General features: G+C 48.7%; 7 protein-coding genes and 3 non-coding genes across 10 annotated transcripts; 7 read left to right on the forward strand and 3 right to left on the reverse strand.

Moving 5' to 3' along the window:
- Positions 1-330: 330 nt before the first annotated feature.
- On the forward strand, positions 331-1857 carry YALI1_C17238g (uncharacterized protein; the record flags this gene model as incomplete). The annotated part of the gene is made up of 1 exon (XM_501755.3): positions 331-1857. The coding sequence occupies one exon, from the start codon at positions 331-333 to the stop codon at positions 1855-1857; it is 1527 nt and encodes a 508-aa protein (XP_501755.1).
- Positions 1858-2472: 615 nt separating this feature from the next.
- On the forward strand, positions 2473-2545 carry YALI1_C17259r. Its single transcript has one exon. It is a non-coding gene; the product is annotated as a tRNA-Gly (tRNA).
- A 4-nt stretch (positions 2546-2549) lies between these two features.
- Positions 2550-2677, forward strand: YALI1_C17260r. Its single transcript, XR_002432102.3, has one exon. It is a non-coding gene; the product is annotated as a 5S ribosomal RNA (ribosomal RNA).
- Positions 2678-5002: 2325 nt separating this feature from the next.
- Positions 5003-5076, forward strand: YALI1_C17285r. The gene has a single exon. It is a non-coding gene; the product is annotated as a tRNA-Ala (tRNA).
- A 679-nt stretch (positions 5077-5755) lies between these two features.
- Positions 5756-6307, reverse strand: YALI1_C17295g (uncharacterized protein; the record flags this gene model as incomplete). Its single annotated transcript, XM_068282329.1, has 2 exons — positions 5756-6077; positions 6129-6307. The coding sequence occupies 2 exons, from the start codon at positions 6305-6307 to the stop codon at positions 5756-5758; spliced, it is 501 nt and encodes a 166-aa protein (XP_068138430.1).
- Positions 6308-7282: 975 nt separating this feature from the next.
- On the forward strand, positions 7283-7635 carry YALI1_C17307g (uncharacterized protein; the record flags this gene model as incomplete). Its single annotated transcript, XM_068282330.1, has 2 exons — positions 7283-7399; positions 7447-7635. 2 exons carry the CDS (start codon positions 7283-7285, stop codon positions 7633-7635), a joined length of 306 nt encoding a protein of 101 aa, XP_068138431.1.
- A 122-nt stretch (positions 7636-7757) lies between these two features.
- On the reverse strand, positions 7758-8095 carry YALI1_C17314g (uncharacterized protein; the record flags this gene model as incomplete). Its single annotated transcript, XM_068282331.1, has 2 exons — positions 7758-7921; positions 7984-8095. 2 exons carry the CDS (start codon positions 8093-8095, stop codon positions 7758-7760), a joined length of 276 nt encoding a protein of 91 aa, XP_068138432.1.
- A 2720-nt stretch (positions 8096-10815) lies between these two features.
- Positions 10816-11361, forward strand: YALI1_C17343g (uncharacterized protein; the record flags this gene model as incomplete). The annotated part of the gene is made up of 1 exon (XM_068282332.1): positions 10816-11361. The coding sequence occupies one exon, from the start codon at positions 10816-10818 to the stop codon at positions 11359-11361; it is 546 nt and encodes a 181-aa protein (XP_068138433.1).
- Positions 11362-11956: 595 nt separating this feature from the next.
- Positions 11957-12257, forward strand: YALI1_C17354g (uncharacterized protein; the record flags this gene model as incomplete). Its single annotated transcript, XM_068282333.1, has 2 exons — positions 11957-11995; positions 12045-12257. 2 exons carry the CDS (start codon positions 11957-11959, stop codon positions 12255-12257), a joined length of 252 nt encoding a protein of 83 aa, XP_068138434.1.
- A 3818-nt stretch (positions 12258-16075) lies between these two features.
- On the reverse strand, positions 16076-17698 carry YALI1_C17411g (uncharacterized protein; the record flags this gene model as incomplete). Its single annotated transcript, XM_501756.3, has 1 exon — positions 16076-17698. The coding sequence occupies one exon, from the start codon at positions 17696-17698 to the stop codon at positions 16076-16078; it is 1623 nt and encodes a 540-aa protein (XP_501756.2).
- Between the last annotated feature and the right edge of the window lie 353 nt (positions 17699-18051).

Consider the following 18051-nt stretch of genomic DNA (forward strand, 5'->3'; position numbering starts at 1 on the left):
TATCTCACCGAAACCTAATAAGACTATAGATACTACAGCGTGACTACAACTCCCCAACAGCTTTTGGGTCCTTGAGGAACGATAGGACCACCAAGGCAGTTTTAATCTGCTCGGAAGCGGCCGGAGTACATTATGGAGTCATAAAATCACCTGGGTACCATACAAAATTACCCGATTATCTGCCTCGGCAAGTGCCAAATAAGCTCCTGCCACTTCTGCACTTGCGCATACAGTTCAAAAAATCACTGCAGCTCACACATCTACATAGTCTCGAGAGTTGCACGCACCTACTTTCTTAACCACACCACACACCACACCGCTCATCACACAATGCTCCGAGTGGTTCGACACAGCGGCGCTCTGCGACTCGGCCGAGCAGGCCTCCACAACTATTCGCCCCTGCTCAACTCGCAACAACCGCACAGCACCGACAAGCAGCAGAATGTGCCTGAATCGTTTCTCAAGGGCCAGAAACAGCGAGAGAACCACACAACCAAAGAGGGACGGTCGCCCGGGCCCCATTCCGATCTCGAGCCCCTGGAAGACACAAAGTACTCGGCGGCAGCCCGACACTACATCAGAGAGAAGAGAGCCGAGGAACATCTCAAGAACAGCCCCGAGGCCGAAGAACCACTAAACGACGCCCGGCTGCAGTTTGCCAAGGACCCCTCCATCAAGCGATACCTGGACGCCAACCTGGGCTCCATTTCTGCGCTCACCAACTTTTCGGACCTACCTCAGAACTTTGGAAGCAACCAGCAGATTCCTCTGGACGCAGACCTCCGAACCACCCTGCGCCAAGTGCTGTGGACCTTCAAGGCGCCCATCCGGTACTCGTTTGCGTACGGCAGCGGAGTGTTCAGCCAGGGCAAAGAGTCCAATGCCTCCAAACCCCAGGTCGATCTCATCTTTGGAGTCAAGTACCCCAACCACTGGCACTCCCTCAACCTGAAGCAGAACCCCCACCACTACTCGGGTCTCAAGTATCTTGGATCTGACGCAATCGCAGCCATCCAGGAGACCGCTGCTGGCTGTTATTTCAACCCCTACGTTGAGATCAACGGCCTGAAGATCAAGTACGGTGTGGTGTCCATGGAAACTCTCTCGCGTGATCTCTCTGACTGGAACAAGCTTTACATGGCGGGCCGAATGCACAAGCCAGTGCGGATCCTGCGAGATGACCCCCAGATGCGGTTTGTTAACCAGGCCAACCTCATCAGTGCGCTCCGAACCGCGCTGCTTCTGCTGCCCAGACACTTTTCCGAACTGGATCTTTACAAAACCATTGCCGGTATTTCCTACATGGGCGACCCCCGAATGACTTTTGGTGAGAACCCCCACAAGATCAGAAACATTGTCGAGAACCAGTTCGCCAACTTCCGACGGCTCTACTCGCCCATCATGGACACCCTCCCCAACCTCAGTCTACAGAGCGTGGTTGGAAAGAAGCTGGACGACAACTCGAACCTTGAGATTGGAGAGCTGGAACAGGACATGGACGCTACCCGACGAGGTAACATGGTTGTTCGTCTTCCCGCAGAGTTCAAGAGCAAGCTCTACACTCGATATGCACACAAGGTCGACCGATCGACGCTTCCCGACGACCCCCACTTCATGGAGGCTCTCTCTCGAGGAGATGCCTCTGGCTCCGGCTCCATCGCCAACAACCGATGTTCGGAGTTTGATCGAATCATTGCATCCGATCCGCATCTTGAAAGAGAGGCTGCACGTATCATTCGACACACGGTTGGATGGACATCGGCCATGCAGACTTTCAAGGGCATTTTCACGGCGGGTCTCGCCAGAAGCGCAAAGTACAGTCTCGAGAAGATCCGCAAGGCCAACAAGGCTAAATAGGCATTGCTAACGTAAGTTATAATAAAATTGAATATCACAGACTATAGTAGCGATAGTGGAAGAAACGGAGAGTATTATTTGGAGTTGAGGGTGTCTTAGTGACTAGTTGGAGATGTGTCTACAGGGTATAAGTAGGTAGACAGTTCTTGATGTCGGAGGGATCCGTGATGATCAATGATAGATGAAACTGCTGATATTATAGAGTATTCAACATCTACGGGTAATCTTGACACTCCCAAGCCAAAGGGTCTCTCTATTGATACTCTCCTCGGTGGGCTATAGGCGGGTGAGCGCCCCAGTGAGCTTGTGACAATAAAGGAACAAGTTTTAGTGATACTTATCTACTTCCAAATAACACAACGAAGACCTTTATTACCTTCTGTACCTCTTGATAGTGCTCCTGTCAAGCCTATTGAGAATGGCTCCCGAGATAGACATTTTCAACAAGACATTACAACGCTCACGGTAGATAGAACTTTACGAAATATCGTCTGCCTCTACAGTGTTTAGGTGAAAATGTTTCTGTATTATTAAATATCATATAAATTGCATATTGGCCAAAATGGAACGTTTTACGGTACTTATTGAAAGTCCGTATTTGGAACCATAGTTCTTGCGCCGATGGTTTAGTGGTAAAATCCATCGTTGCCATCGATGGGCCCCCGGTTTCGATTCCGGGTCGGCCGCAGTTTGGTTACGGCCCATATCCTGGTGAAAATACGGCTTTCCGCTCCGATCAGGCCATAGTCAAGCACCAGAGAGGCCTAGTCAGTATTTTAGTGGGGGAGAACCATTACGAGAATCCTGGGTTGCTGTAATCTTTTGTCCTTTTTGTCCTTTTTGCCCTTTTTGCCCTTTTTGCCCTATAGCCTGTGTGCTGTCTCTGTCTGGTATTTGCAAGTGCTCATTTTATTGCAATGAGCGGGTCCCGTAGTTACCATCGTAGTTTAGAAATTTCAGTGTACGTTTATTGTTAAACTAACTGGTACAGTTATACCAACAAAACAGGTAAAATATAATGAAGTTATCAGATTGTCAACTACTATTCAACAACTTTTCAACAATACCCGCAAGTTGGTCAAAACGATACACCAGCACAGAAGGACACAGACATAAGCATAGACTGACACAGATATCGACATAGACTGACACAGAAAGCAATTGACCTTACATAACCATCATACATCTCGGTTTCATCTATGAGACCCCACGATGATCTGAGATCGTGACCTTGTCAATTCTCATCCTCAGAGAGATGGTACCGAGTACCATATCAGGAACAATACTGTCATGACCATATCACTATCTTGCTTGATCATATTTCCACTGTGGTCAGAATACTGTAAGCAGATGTCCCTAGATCGATCAGCTCCTTCTGGTCTGCGCTTCTAGGATGTGAATGTTTCTTGGGATACTCTTGCGCGAACTGTCCAGGCTGATTTGGTGGACAGAGGTTTCTTGGTCCGATAGTAGTTTTTCTTTTCTGAAACTCGTCCAACGAACGTCGGTCGTAAGCTCGTAAGATAGAACGACAACAGGGGTGTTGCTGCAGTGAAGATCATAATGTAGAGAGCCCTTGCAGTCCGCAGTCAGTGAATAAGAGAGTATTTGACGCACTAATCAACGGCGTCTCGCTTCTTTGGCCCAGGATGGGCGGCAGGATGCTAAACCATGCCCAAGATGTGTGGGCCATCTCTTGGGAACAAAACGGGCCGGTTGTTTTCGTCATTTACCCATTCACAACTGAGAAGTAATCACAGGGAGAAAATATCACACAGTATCAAGAACTATTGCAACATCTAGTCCGACTTTTTGAAAGTCTACCAAGACGATGATCTCTCAGAGCTGAACGACTCATGGATAGAACTTGGGTTAAACGCACTAGTCGCTGCTTGTGAACTACCGAAGATCATGAGGATGGAAGTAAACATGGGTGTGTGATAGTTTCAGCCTCTTTACAGATATATGCTACTATCAGTGACATTCCAGCGTGGACTTGTCCATCGTATTCTTCTAGAAAGATGAAATGCATTCAGAAATACCATTAATTTATCAAGGATGTGCATTACTGGGCTCTCAAGGGTGTGGGTTTGATTTGGACTCCTCTTCTTTCAACCCTGGCCACTACAACAACTGCTTGTAAGGATTCTGAAGATCTCGGCCATAAATCCATAAGTAAACAGAAGTTCAACTCTTCGTGCGGCGGCCGCTGTAATCTGCTCATGAATGAAGATAAACGTCTGTAGCAGGAATGCAGGAGCTTGCAACCCAGAGACATGTTCTCACGGAAACATTGAATCATTGACTGCTTGATCCTCCTATCGTGTACGACGAAAAAAATGTGTCGTCAAACTGTAGAAGTAAACTGTGGGGACAAGTTCAACAAACCACTCCATTCAGTTTGAGCGGACTGAGATGTTAACAAACCAGAATGGACATTGAATAGTCCATGGTTTTGCTCTAGGGGCCCAAAGAAGAAGACCAGAACAATCTGACAGCAGTGGAATACCTCTGGTTTTGTACTTATCAACACTTATCAACACTTGTTGCTCTACGACTCTCTTCTTCCAGACCCAGCTAGTTGCAACACTACACTACCATCTCTCCGTATCGTCCAGCTCTCCTCTGAATTCCAGAGATATAAGACAAGTACTTATCACTATGAAGCAACATGGTGATGTCTGATGTCACTTTCCTCTCCACCATCTTGGAATGTCAACTCTGCAGGACCCTTCAGCATCCAGTATAGGCCAAGAGTGGGTCTCAGAAGGGGGAGGTTGAAACAACCAGAACATTGTCTTGATATTGATAGTGAGAATTTTATCAACCAATCTCTCCTGACTGTCTTTTATCTTTTTCCGTCTTTCAATTAGTTCACACTCTCCATGGTAAATGAAGAAGAGACATTACTTAGAGATAATGTTACCATTGAGACCTTAAAAGAAGTCCCCAAGCTATTAAAGGCCATTTATAATGCTCTATCACAGTTTATCTGATCTCTAACATCAATATTTCGCCATTTGAAACGCCGTGTATATTTTTTTTTTTACTCTTTTTTAATTTTTTTTATTCTAATGATTCAGAATTTTAATTTTAGTCAGCAACTATATGAGCTGGTACGATTTCAATTTTTTTTACCAATCGTGGGCGTCTGGTGTAGTTGGTTATCACATGCGCTTAGCATGCGCGAGGTCCCCGGTTCGATTCCGGTGTCGGTCCATTCTTTTTTGTTTGTTCTCTCCACCTTTTTTTTTCCGTCCCTCCACCTCAGTTTTTACACTTCTGAGTCATGATTATCCATCATCGTCGAGAAAGCCTCTCTCTGTTAGTCTCCACGCTCACATAGTTGTACCCTGTCTTGTGTCTTAACTTTCCATTGTTAGTGTACGCCAGCTCCATGGATCTCCAACTAAGCCAAAAGTGGATACGAAGCAACCCTGGCTGCTCCCTCTGATCGACAAAGCACTAGTGCGCTTGAGTAAAGAAACATTCACAACTCCGACCGCATACCAGGGTTTCGCTGCTCCTCCAGCTTCCAATTTCGGAGATTCCGGAGACTTTATTTGACTAGCGAGATCATGACAGACCAAACTTATTTCACAAGCCGCGGTTATCGCTAGTCTGACGTCAGGGTCTACTGGAGCTAACGAGTGTGGTAGGGAAGCAGCCACCTGGTTAGCGTGTCTTTTCCTTGTCGAAGGAGACATGGCCTGATTTCGAGGAGGCCAAGAGGGCCCAAGGGGTCAAAACTGGGTCAAAGAACGACGAGAGGTTGGGCTCCGGCCACCTTTAGCTGCAGTTGAAACATTTAAGTGTTTATTTGCTTTTTCTAGCATCCCCTGCCTCTGCACTCACCCGACGGGCAGTAGTGGGTTCATGTGGAGGTTATCCTATCACATCAACGACGGAAGACAGTTTTGAAACGAGTTGTTGAAGTCTCAACTTCTGAGACCATAAATGAACGTCCACCTTTGGTTTTATGGACGGCCTTTGGCTCAAACAACCAGTGCGCATCTGTTGCTTGAGTCAATGTCGCATCCCAATCCTCTACAAGCCTTTTGACAAGGGCCCTTGAAAACCAAACACCCTTGAACCCTGTATGCACGTTAGAGTATAGGTTTACTTTGTCTAGCTTGGTCTTGTGGGTGAACGGTGCTAGGAAGAACCCTCCTGCTGAGCTCTTGGCCCCCCTTGTTCCCGAAGCAGCCCTCGTACTAGTCCTTGTTGTAGACTTAACGGGCTTGCGCTGCTAAATGGCTGCCAAGATAGACCACGTTGGACCCAGAAAACATGGAGTGCGAAGGCGGAGCCAGAGGTTCTTCGCCAAACAGGCGTTGTTAGGTTGGGCTCGCTGTGCGGACGGCGGACTCCGAGAGCGCAAAACTTGCTGACGTCTTGCGGCATCCACGGAAGGGCACAAGTGCATGATCCAAGCAGGAGGACTTGTCATTACTAGCTCCGTCTAGTCGTTAGTGTGTTCCACTTGTTTGTTGGTAGTGGACAGGCGGGAGAAAGAAGCGTGATGATCCGGAAACGGGTAGGAATGGAAGCAAGTAGCGTGGGCTAGTGTAGTGAACCACGAGACACAAGGGAACGGGATCTCTGGACAGAGAAACGGGCTGCGTATCGGGTTATTCTTTGTGTTTCAACCACACTGCCCCCTTCAACAAAGCTCGGGCAGTATTATGTCATCATCAGGGCCTGAGCCTTCAAAAAAAAAGCAACAAAAAACAAATCTGCCGGAACATCTCCATAAAACAGCACAGACTTGAGTCAAGCCGATCTTTCGCAGACACCTGAGATCCTGGAGAATGGAAATGGGCCGGGGTCTGTCAAATAATGACGTACATGAACAGCACAGTAGCCTGTCAAGTAAAGCACGAATATGTCAACAGGAGGAACTTGTAGAATGCGTCGGAGTCCTTTGGGAGACACAGACTGGACCAATAAAAGACAGGCACATGTGTTATCAGAGCTCGATAACCGGTGGAGAGTCGTATAGCCATATTCAATGTCGACGCTGGCTCCGTCTAACGTGCGTGGAACACCTCCTCTTCTAGCCCAGTATCTCACCTCTGAAGGTTTAGTCACTGTACCGCGGGACTGTATAATGTCATCCCTTGTCCACCAGTGTCTTGTATGTACAAGCGGGTCTATGGTATCCATTCAACGTCACAAGGGCATCCCGAAAGAGAGTGATTTGATGGGGAAAAGAAAGGGCGTTGAGTACAACAATAACGGTGTTCTACCCTGTCACCTCCTCAACAAAATCAGTGTCATCAAGTGTACGTAACCACCTTGCTTGTTCCTCTTGTCGTTTTTTCTTCTTCTCAATACGCTGTACCAATCAAACTCCAGACTTAAGCGGCGGTATGTATCTTGCCTATCCGCATCTTCTGACGTCAACAGGGCTGGTGTCAAGCGGATGACAAGCTCAGTCCGACGTCAAAGTGACGTCAAAGTGACGTTTGACAATGACGTTGGACAGTCAAGTACTGTAAGTTGTGCATCTGGCGTTGTCATCTCATTGTTGAACAGGCGGGTGACGGGTGCTCGGCAACCTAGCAGGGACTAAGCGAGCAGAAATAGAAGAGAAGCCGTGGTTTGTTCATCCGGGGGATCGACAGGTACTGTAGACAGTCTTTGAGGTACTGTTTTCAAGCAGTACATACTGTACCAAAGCTGCAGCTGGCGAAAGCTGCCCTAGGCGAAAGCCTCAGTTTCACAAACCTCCTACTTGTACTTGTAGATATTATGCCACTAACCATGGGCTGTTAGACTACTGCACGGGAAGGAAGAAAAGACGAGTGGATCAGACCGTGTATCTCCGGACCAACATTAGTACGGTAACAAATGGCCTGATCAATTCAGAAGTTGGTACCACTGTCTAACGACCACTGCTAACGCACCTCAATCCGGATGGAACACGCTAACACTGACGGCCAGAAGCAGATGTCACAGCACCCTCTCACGTCAACTGTATCTAAGAGTTGCCTCTCCTGTCCGAAATAAGGACAATCTGACTTGATACCGAGCTGCAGATCCTCTTCCTTCTTTCTAGTGGCTTTCTAGCTCATGTCAAAGGAGGTCTAGACGGGCGCGGCTAAGTGTATCTGATAGAGATACCACTAACGGTAGACTGATCACGTGGAAGGCTGGCCAAGCGAGTTTTCCGTGGATCTCTGGTCAGATACGGCTTTTCCGCCGGATTCCGAAACGAGGAGAGGCAAGCCCACATATTCCAGAAATCAAGGATCCACGGCACTGTCTAGTACCTCTCGGCTAGTTATACCGAGAGTGTGTCGGTTAAGAGTCCATTTCTGGAGGAGATGGTTACTGGCTGGTAGTGGGTGGTCCAGGAATATACTGCTTTTTCCGAATCAGCTTGAAAGCTAACCACTTGACGAGCTCAGATATCATCTCAGAATCCATCCAGCCCTGCGTTATCTTCCCTAGGCCCCATTAGGTGCCAGCTTTGTTGAATCCAAAACCATCCGTAGTTGAGATATTGCGTGACAGCATCAAGTATTGTCAAGACAAGGAGTGGAGTCTGTCCTGTTCTAGAACAAGTATCTGTGCCAAGTAGAACCAACATGCAGATCCCATCAGAGCCACCATAGCAACGCCATTGGAACAATAGCTGTCAAACCAAACCCACTTAACCGAGCCTTGCCTGATGTCACGGGAAGGCCTCACCATATGCACAGCGACGGCCGGTTTAGGAGATGGCGGTATGTACGTACTCTTACTGGTACGAGCATCATGTACGGCGGTAGAAGAGAGAGACCAAACAAACCGTGGGTTGCGTTGTTTGCGTTTCCTTTGTAGGGCGTCTTTGTGACTGGTAGCTGCCCGGGTCGCAGTTGAGGTTCACAGACTCGTGTGGAACTGGCTCTCGTACGGATTGTGGAGAACGAATCACTCAGTTGGCGCTCAATTCTTTTTGGTATGTGTGATTGTGGTTGAACGAACACGTGCCACCTCCCCGGATCCGTGTCCCGAATTAATACAAGCATGCCCTGCATCACTATCACAGTTGCAGCCCGATTGATAATGGGCCGATATCAGGGCATGTGCATATCCGTCCGAGTGAGAATGTGCCGTAGATGGGAGGCAGGCCAGAGACCGTAGACAAGACCAGAACGGTAGACAAGACCAGAACGGTAGACAAGACCAGAACGGTAGACCAAAGAACAAAGACCAAAGACAAACGACCAACGACCGCAGACCGCAGACCAACGACCAACGACCCGCGCACAAACCGTTTGTCTGCTCACAACCACCTACCGACGCTCTGCGCAGCAATAATCAGGCCATGTCTACCTGCACCTGGGAACGTGGTGAATGCAGGGAGAAAGAGTTTCGGAGGTGGTTTTCCGGGAGGAAGAGATGTGAGCGTCGGCCCGGTCTTGCTCACTATCGCCGACGGAGGTTGTAGTGTGGTGACATTTGCCGTGAAGAACGAAATAAAAAAACGAAAATAAAAAATAGAAGATGAAAAATAAAAAAAATAGTATAAATTTCAGCCCCAAGGGCATCACCACATGGCTCCTCCACCGCGCCCAACCGCCCACTTTAGGCAGTCTGCGGACAGAATCATTTCGTGTGCATCGCACCGCACCGCATTACGCCATGTTTATTGAACAAGTGATTGTACTTGCACGATTCTTGTATGTCGGGTTTCGGGGAATTGCCTCGATGCAGGGTCGCGTGTTTGATGGTGAAAATGCGGGCCAAATGGTAAAAAGTCGGGTCAAACGGCGAGATTTTTGGAAAACATGGGCACAAGATGGAAGGGGTTGGAGATACCGAGCAAATCAAATACAAATACTATGCCCATCGTGTTCAAAACGGTTTGCCAGTCGTATCTGTAACTTTGAACACCCTGAACAGTACATACTGAAAAACTCTGAAACTCGTATCGTATTGACACTGTACTCAGACTTACTCGTACGCTCACCCTACAAGCAGTTAACCGCCCAATACAATGACTTGTTTTTTTCGTGAGCCCGTGCAGGGAACAAAAACAGCTTTCTGTATTCGGTTCTTTGTAGGGCCTGTGAATAGGTTCAGGTTCTCAGCAACAAGACGGGCTCTTTGTCTCGCCAGTATTTGCAGCGTCGTTTCAGATTTTTCTTGTTGACACAACCTTATTTCCTCATGCCAACTCCTTCCCCGTGAATACGGCACTGTACCGAGAGAAGGCGCCCATTGTGTGCGTATGTGCCACAAGGACAATCCGCTCCTTGTGGTGGGTGCATGTATGCACTAACTGGGCAATATCCACCGGACCGACTGCATACCGCAGAAATGCAGGGTGGGTGTGGAGAAATCGGAGATGTGCGAAGAAGTCTCAGAACCAGAGCGGACAAGAAAAGAGAAGAGGACGAATCTGGGAACCTACGGCGGTTGTGGGAGGCGGTCATATGACTCGTTTCTTTGGGTCTCCTCCCCCGCTGTTGCCGTCGGTCTTCTGTTGGCCATTCTAGCGCCGGCCCATTGTATGCAGCATCCTGTCGTCTGGCTCTCGGAACCTCCTTCCGATGTACACCCTGCCGAACCGGACATAAACCATCACAGACCGGGATTAAAAGGCCGTGGTGGGTCTACAGAGTGGCGGGGGAGTGCCATCCAGCGACTTTGTGTTTCCATTCTGGTCCAGGGTGGAGGCTTGTCTCCAGGGTGGAGGCATTGCAGTGAATGAGTGACTGAGTGGAATGGGGTGAATGAGTGGAATGAGTGACTGAGTGGAATGAGGTGAATGAGTGGAATGAGGTGAAAGGGTGAAAAGGAAAAAAAGTGAAAGGGGTTCACGGATCCATCTCAATGAGACTTTGAACGACTCTGATCTGAAGACTTGGACCTGTTCTGGAGACTTGAGTTGGTGCTGGACTTGTTGGACGGTTCGGACCAGTTCCCTTGAGCCGGCCAGACCATGGCGAGACTCGGTTTCCCCCAATGGTGAGACTCGGTTACACTACAATGGTCAAGACAAACCTGATCTGGACAGAACATGTACATATTACACTCGAATTGCCCTCGAATTGCCCTCGAATTGCCCCGAATTCACTCGAATTCATTCCAATTGCAGTCGAACTCACTCGAACTCACCCGAACTGCACTCGAACTTGTTATGCCATCTCTGCTCCGGGTGTCTACACTAGATCTTGCATCAGGAAAAGTTTGCCAGACGATGCAGTCGTTTCTAGAGGCGAACCGCGGTTAGAGACAAACGAAACTTGGAGAGACAGGGAGGGGTTAGAAACGGAACTGATACTGGTACTCGCACGGTACTTGTACGGTACTTGTACTGCTGTCAAAAGGTATCCACTTGGGTCACATAAAGTTGGGCTGCAAATGTGCCGGAGAAGTGGATCCTCTTTTGGGAGCAAGTGGACACTTGGGGTCGGAGACCACGGAATTCTGGAGACATGGGATTTGGATATCGATGTTTCTATTTCCATGCAGTTTCGGGAGGCAGGAAGTGGTTTGTTGAGGCGTTGAACTTGTCTCAATAGACCTAAGTTTAGTTGAAAGCTAGTCGAGCCGAAACAGAGAGGCCGGTTTCAATCTTGCTGCGAGTACCGGTAGTAGAAACTGAAGTGGAACACAACCTCTACGACTAAGACAGAAAGTGTCCGTCAAGACTGTCTCAACCTCATTTCCGACTCTGAACTATCCCCAGAGAACCTGACGACTTGTATGTACTTGTAGGTATTACTTGTACGTCCATTCGGCACTCAGCACGCGACCGCAAAGTCTGTGCCACGGTCAGACAGTAGACTCACGTCTTGGTTAAAGTCGTGTCACCCACTTACCGACTTTTCCGCTGCAAATCTCTACTGAAAATTCGCTGGCTGCACCACCTCTGATGTTCTGGCAAATACTTCCGACTTTTCAACATCCAACCAAAGAAAGACGCGGTTCTTCACATTGTTGAGAGACAAAGCGACAAGCGACAATTCGACTTTCCATTCCAACTCCAACTTCAACTCAGCTTTTTCTACCGAACGACCTTCCTCTTCTCTCTCACCATTGTCCACTGTGCCCATTGATGGATGTAGGGTCGTAGAAGCGGTAGTAGTTGATGAAATCCTCCATGGTCCGTGCAGCCAACGCCCAACGCTTCATTCTTCCAGTGTAGTAGTCCAATGAACATCCGGCCAACCACGTCCATCCAATAACAGACTGTCCAACACCAGCCCCCTAAAGTCTCGAGCCCCGTATACGGACACGTTCGTATTACTGACTACAGTGCCCGATGGCTGCCTAGTCCACATTTTAAAAACGCCGTTTACAAGCCACAACGGCGAAAAACCGGTTCGAAACCGGTTCGAAACCGTACGGCACTCATCCTTTATCTAACTCCACACAACAGGCAACCATGCAACCCTGGGTAAGCACACTACGACTCCCCGGTACGAGTACGAGCACGGAGACTGTGTGGCGGCCCAATCCTCTGCCAAATAGACAGAGTTAATCTCCGATATTTCGCCCCATGCCTGGCCAATGTCATACGACATTCATAGATCTACACCGGTTGCACGAAAAGAAATGCTGGGGATCCAAAGCTTGACAGACATGACTGACCAACGGGCCAACAGCTGAGCGTAACATGTTGAATGGAACAACCAGAGCGGACTATACTGAGCGGCCATTTGCAGTTTGCAGTTTGCAGTTTGCAGTTTGCAGTTTGCAGTTCGCAGTTCGTACCTGAACTTGTTCCCCCGTCCTTTTCCGGATTTATCAACATGGTCACGTATCTATTTCAGACCTTTCCATCGCCGGATAGATTGATTTAGTGCATCTTTCACTTTGACACCGAGTCTTTTTCTGAGTCTTTTCATTTCTGCTTGTTTTGGCAGATCTCTACATCGTACCTTGTAGACCCTTTTTTTTTTTTTTTTTTTTTTTTTTTTTTGGTTGGAAAATTGTCATATGGCACTTTTTTATAATTTTTGTCTCCATGGATGCACCCACGTTGCTTTTTCCGTTGAAAGTCTGAATCCTGCATGTTCATTTGGTTGGGCAGGATACATGAGACATGCACGTGATCGGGCATGGGGAACAGACAACGTCCGCGTCACGTGAGAGGGAGGCGTAGCAGGGAAAATAAGGCGATCTTTTTTTTCGAGCGGTCAGCGAGTAAAAAAACAAAACAGACTCGGCGCACTAGTCCCCGGGTCGGGTGCAGCAGCGCATACGAGCCATCATGTTGGCCTGATGTGGGTTGCCTAGTCCGTATTTTATTTCCGGATTTTAGCTTGTGTAACGACAAGGGTCCTTGCATAAACCTTATTTAATTACAACGCACGTGCACATTCAAACCTTGTGTTTTGAGCGGGTAAAACAAGGTTATGGCAGTGCAGACAAGGAGCGGAAGTAAATAATTAAATATCAAATAAATGACTCTTATTCAATTAGATGAGTTGAATTAAAAAAGTTAAAAAACCAGAAAACCAAAAAACAACAAGAACCAACTGGGGGATTGAAAGATTTCCCCTATTTCGCTATCCCCTCAATCTGGATAGATTCGCTCAACTCTGTTTCACCTATTAAAGCCCGAGCTTAATCGAGTTTATAGCCCCTGATGATCAGCAAACAAGGACATGCAGAGATGCGGACCCACAAATTAGCTGCAACGCTGCAACGTACGGGTGGGGGCTCCCCAGAGCACCATTGTGGATTATAGGGTTAGGAAAAGGTAAAAACGCATGTAGGTACAAACGGTTGAAACAAGATATGAGAGCCGGATTAGGGTAAATGTTAGGGCTGATTGCCCAAAGCGTGGGCCGAGGTAGGGAATGTGGCTATAACAGATGGTGCCTGAAGTGTGAAACACGAGCAGATCGGCTGGGTGGTTAAAGGGGTTTGGAATGGGTAGGGGAGGGGATGTTGGGATTGGGGGGTTCGAGGGGGGGGTAGTAGTATGGTTTGAAATGGGCTGTTGTATGGTTGGAAAGTGCTGTTTTTATGGTGGCAATATTTTTGTTTGTTTTACTCCATTTTAATCTGATTTATCTGATTTATCTGATTTACTCATTTAACCGCATTAATTAAAGGATAAATCGCAGCAAAATCCCGGCTGCATTGGTGACCCATTATAGCAGCCTGGATCCACTTTGGTCGTGGCCACAAAGAGGCCACACGGCCTGTCATTTTTTGGACCCTGTATTTTAGCCCTTTTGGGCTCACCATTGTGGTGCATCAGGTTTTTTATTTAGTTTTTATTATTATTTGTTTTTTGAATCACATTGTCTGTGAAAAGGCGGTGCAACTAAACGGAGAAGGAATGGGCTTTTTTCTTTCTAATTTTTTAATTTTTTAATTTTTCAGTTTTTTTTTTGGAAAAGCAAGGATGAGACACCAAATGAGACAAGTAAAACAAATGAGACAAGCCATCATCGGTCTTGTGCGCCTACAAAGAAACAAACGAAAAGAAAAAGAGAACCAACGCCGGCAAACAAGCATATATCGAAATCACAATGGTGGCCAGCATGGTTCTAAGCATATTCAGGGGCGAGGGGGAGATGACAGGGTCATGTGTGCGAGTACATGAAGATGAAGAGGGAGACGAAGAAGTGCAAGAGTAAGTGGAATTACAGATGCTATGAGCGGTTTTTGGCTTAATTTTTCTTTCGAATCCAGGACCCACACACTTTGAAACCCGCCCCCCCTATTTGCCTATTCCTGCAGACGAATTTGGGGTGATTCAGAAATTGTCGATCGGGGGAAATGCACGGTGGATACTTGTAGGGAATATGATTCGGGCCCGGCGAGGCGCATGGCTGCTGCGGGGCGAAATTAGACCTTGGCTGTGCGCAGCTCGCGGTTTAGTGCTTTGTATTATGTCATTTTCAGGGCTGGGGCACTGGACCATCTGGTCCCATAGACTTGCTTTTTATTGTCTGCAGAATTGCAATTTATTAATATTAACTATTTAATTTAAAAAGAGGGAAATGACAGAAAATTGAAGAAAATAGGGGAAAAAAGACGAAGACAAGATGGCGAATTGACGAGATGACGAATTGACGAGATGACGAATTGACAAGATGACGAGATGACGACGACGATGATCACAGGACGACGACGACATGATGACTCGACCCTCCCCGAGACACTACGGCAACCCGTTGTCATTTCCAACTGTTTATTTCCTCCACGCAATAATATCCTCGTGGACGTTTAATTGCAATAATAAAGGACCAAGCCAACTTCCCCAACTGTCATCTAACCCATGGCTGCCTTTTGCAGCGACAGGCTGCCTACAGGGGTAGATCGGACCACCACCTGAGATCCTCACACAATGCCCACCAATAAATCCAACTCCGCTAACAAAGCCCCGCCCCAATGGCCCTTAATAGTCCCCTCGCACCTCTTTCCGCTCCTACACACAGCCTATAGCGCACTTTAGCCCAGATCCGCATCGCCCCCTGTCGGCACCTGTTACAAGCACCGAACCACCTACCTGCAATTACAATGGTACAATGGAACCGTGACGCTCGCCTAGCTCGCTTGCTGAAACAAACAGCCACAAAGCCAGCTAATTTGCTGTCCGCTCTCCCAGGCCCGGCCTGCTTATTATCGCCGGTATTATCCTCCCTGAAATATTGTTAAAATTACCCCGTCCGTTTTATACGCTAACTCCACAACCCAGCCTAGCGGCACGTTAGCGGTTTCAAACGGTACTAAGCCACTAACGATTCAGGGCGGCTACGGCGGCACTAAATCCGCAGCCCAGACAGCCGAAATCCGCGCCCAAATCACGTGCTCGCCTGAGCTTTAGCCTCCCACTAGAGACCCTGAACAAGGCATCTGTACAAGGTCATGCATAGATGACGGCGCCGGTTTGGGAAAACGCAGGTGGACGATCATCCTGAGAAGGCGGAGACAAGCGGAGACCTCTCCGTTGTAAGCGACACATCTGACGCTTGTCAGAAACGTCCTCAAATCACCCACCCGGACCCCCCTCCCCGGACGGATTCGTACCCCTACAGTAGCCCAAACATACACCAGTGCAATTAGATGCATGGGCTTGTTTCAGAGGTAAACTACAAGAGCACACTCAAGTAATGTGCCGAGTCCAGCCACCCGCGGTGCTCCCGAAACACCCCCGCCATGACTCATATCCTTATCAATACATTAATAATACACATGTCCAAACCCAGCCGGGCTGTGGACAAGACGTCCCCATAGTCGGAGATCCATGGTGTGGGTCCTACAAATTAGTGGTTCCCTCAACCTCCAACTGATCCAGAATGGCCTCCTTGATATTCTCGTCAATATCGATATCGTTCAAATCAAACGAAACCTGCAGCCCCGTCCTCGTCACCGGACTGAACTGCATTTCCTCGGTCACAACCGTTTTCTTGCCTTGACCAACCTTGAACCACTCAGACACCGACGGCTGCGTCAGCTGAGGCACAAACCGCACGCCCGTCAGAGGCTCCACAATGTAGCCCTTGGGGTCAGCCTCGCGTCGCTCCTCCAGCAACGACGAGTTGAAACGCGAAGCGGCTAGAGCGTGGTCATACATCCAGTGTGGCGACAGCTGGGCTCCAATCGCCTTCCGACGCTTGGGAGGCGCCTGCGTGATGGGCGGAGGCATAATGGGCACAACAGGCACAGATGCTGCTCCGAGACCTCCAGCGCCACCGAGCCACGCTACGTAATGGTCCTTTGAGTGCTCTCGGCCCTGGTTGAACGGATCATCGGGGTCCGCAATCTCACCCTCCACACTGCCAGCGTCAACGGCCTCCTGTACGTAGTAGTCGTCGATAATCTTCTTTCCTCCAAGCACAATCTTGGCTCCAAACTCTCGGAACACAGACCGGGCAGTCACAATACCAATGGACCGGCCCTTGTAGGAGTGGGGGATGATGTCTCGCTCAATTAGATCAAACTTCTCGCCTTCATCAGCAATCACCTTGTGCAGACGCCGGTGTTTTTGGAACAGCAAATACGAGTCTCGGAAACCCATACATCGAGCAGGCTCGGTCGACAACATGTACAGTCGTCGGCCTCGTCCCAGCACCGTGAATGTTCGCACTCGGTACTCTCGTCCTCCCTGCAGCTCTCCCAGCTTGTTGACCTTAACCTCGCCGGCAGGATCTTCGGGGAGCAGCAGCTCATCATCCTCCACGGGGTAGGGGTTTCCGTTTTCGTCCCGCGGTACCATGACGAGATGGGACGTTCCGCCTCGCGAGCCTCGGCCTCGGGCGGCCCATCGGGCTGATCCAGACCGCATTGCTCCTCCAGCGCCTCCAGGTCCGAATCCTCCAACGGCGGAAAACGACGTCAGCTTGAGAGCCTCCTCGTCCTCCTCCATTTCGCTCTCCCGCACGAGTGTGGCCTTGTTTTTAGATCCCGGGGGCCGGCCTCGCTTTCGAGGTGCTGGAGTGGCCGGTTTGGTCTCCTCGTCGCCATCCAAGGCTGCGCTGCTCTCCTTGGACTTTGGTTTGGGCTGCGGCAGCTTGTCGTCCTCGTCGTCCTCGTGCAGCGCATCCTCGTCCACATCGGGGTCGTTGGGATCGTCGCCAATGTCTGCGGGGTTGATATTGGTGGCGTCATCACCCGGAGCATCATCACCAGTGTCGTTAGTAGCAGCCGTAGCACCAGCCGCAGCATCAGTGGCGTCAGTCATCTCGATATCCTCCTCCACTTTGGCTGAGGTGGATGTGTTGGCATGGTCGGCGGTGGTTGTGTCTGGCTTTGTGTCTGAGTCACTTTGCTTTGTGTCTGTTGTGTCTGTGTCACTTGGCTTTGTGTCGATCGGCTTGGGTTCCGTCTCCGCGGTTGTCTCCGCCGCAACAGGCACTACCTTGGATTCTGGGTCCGACATTGTGGTGATGGTGTGAAGAGGTGGTGTTGATAATTTAGCTTCACGCGTTGGGAGCACGATGGGTTATGAGTGATAGGGTATTTTTCCTCCAGCATTTTTAAGATTTAACGGAATATTTAAAAACAGTAAAAAACAGTAAAAAACAATAAAAAATCAAAAAAACCAAAAAAAAAACCAAAAAAACATACAACGCCCTTTTACCACTGCTCCCCTCTACTAGATCATCCATACTACCATTTTGCAATTTTGTCAACCGCTAGCCGCACTCACCAACACCTTGTCGTCGACTAACCAAAAGAAAACATGGAGATAGAGACGCACTAAAAAGACGAGATTTTTTTCGGCACTAAAAC

Source organism: Yarrowia lipolytica, chromosome 1C (genome assembly GCF_001761485.1).
Source record: "Yarrowia lipolytica chromosome 1C, complete sequence".
Taxonomy (NCBI): Eukaryota; Fungi; Ascomycota; class Dipodascomycetes; order Dipodascales; genus Yarrowia; species Yarrowia lipolytica.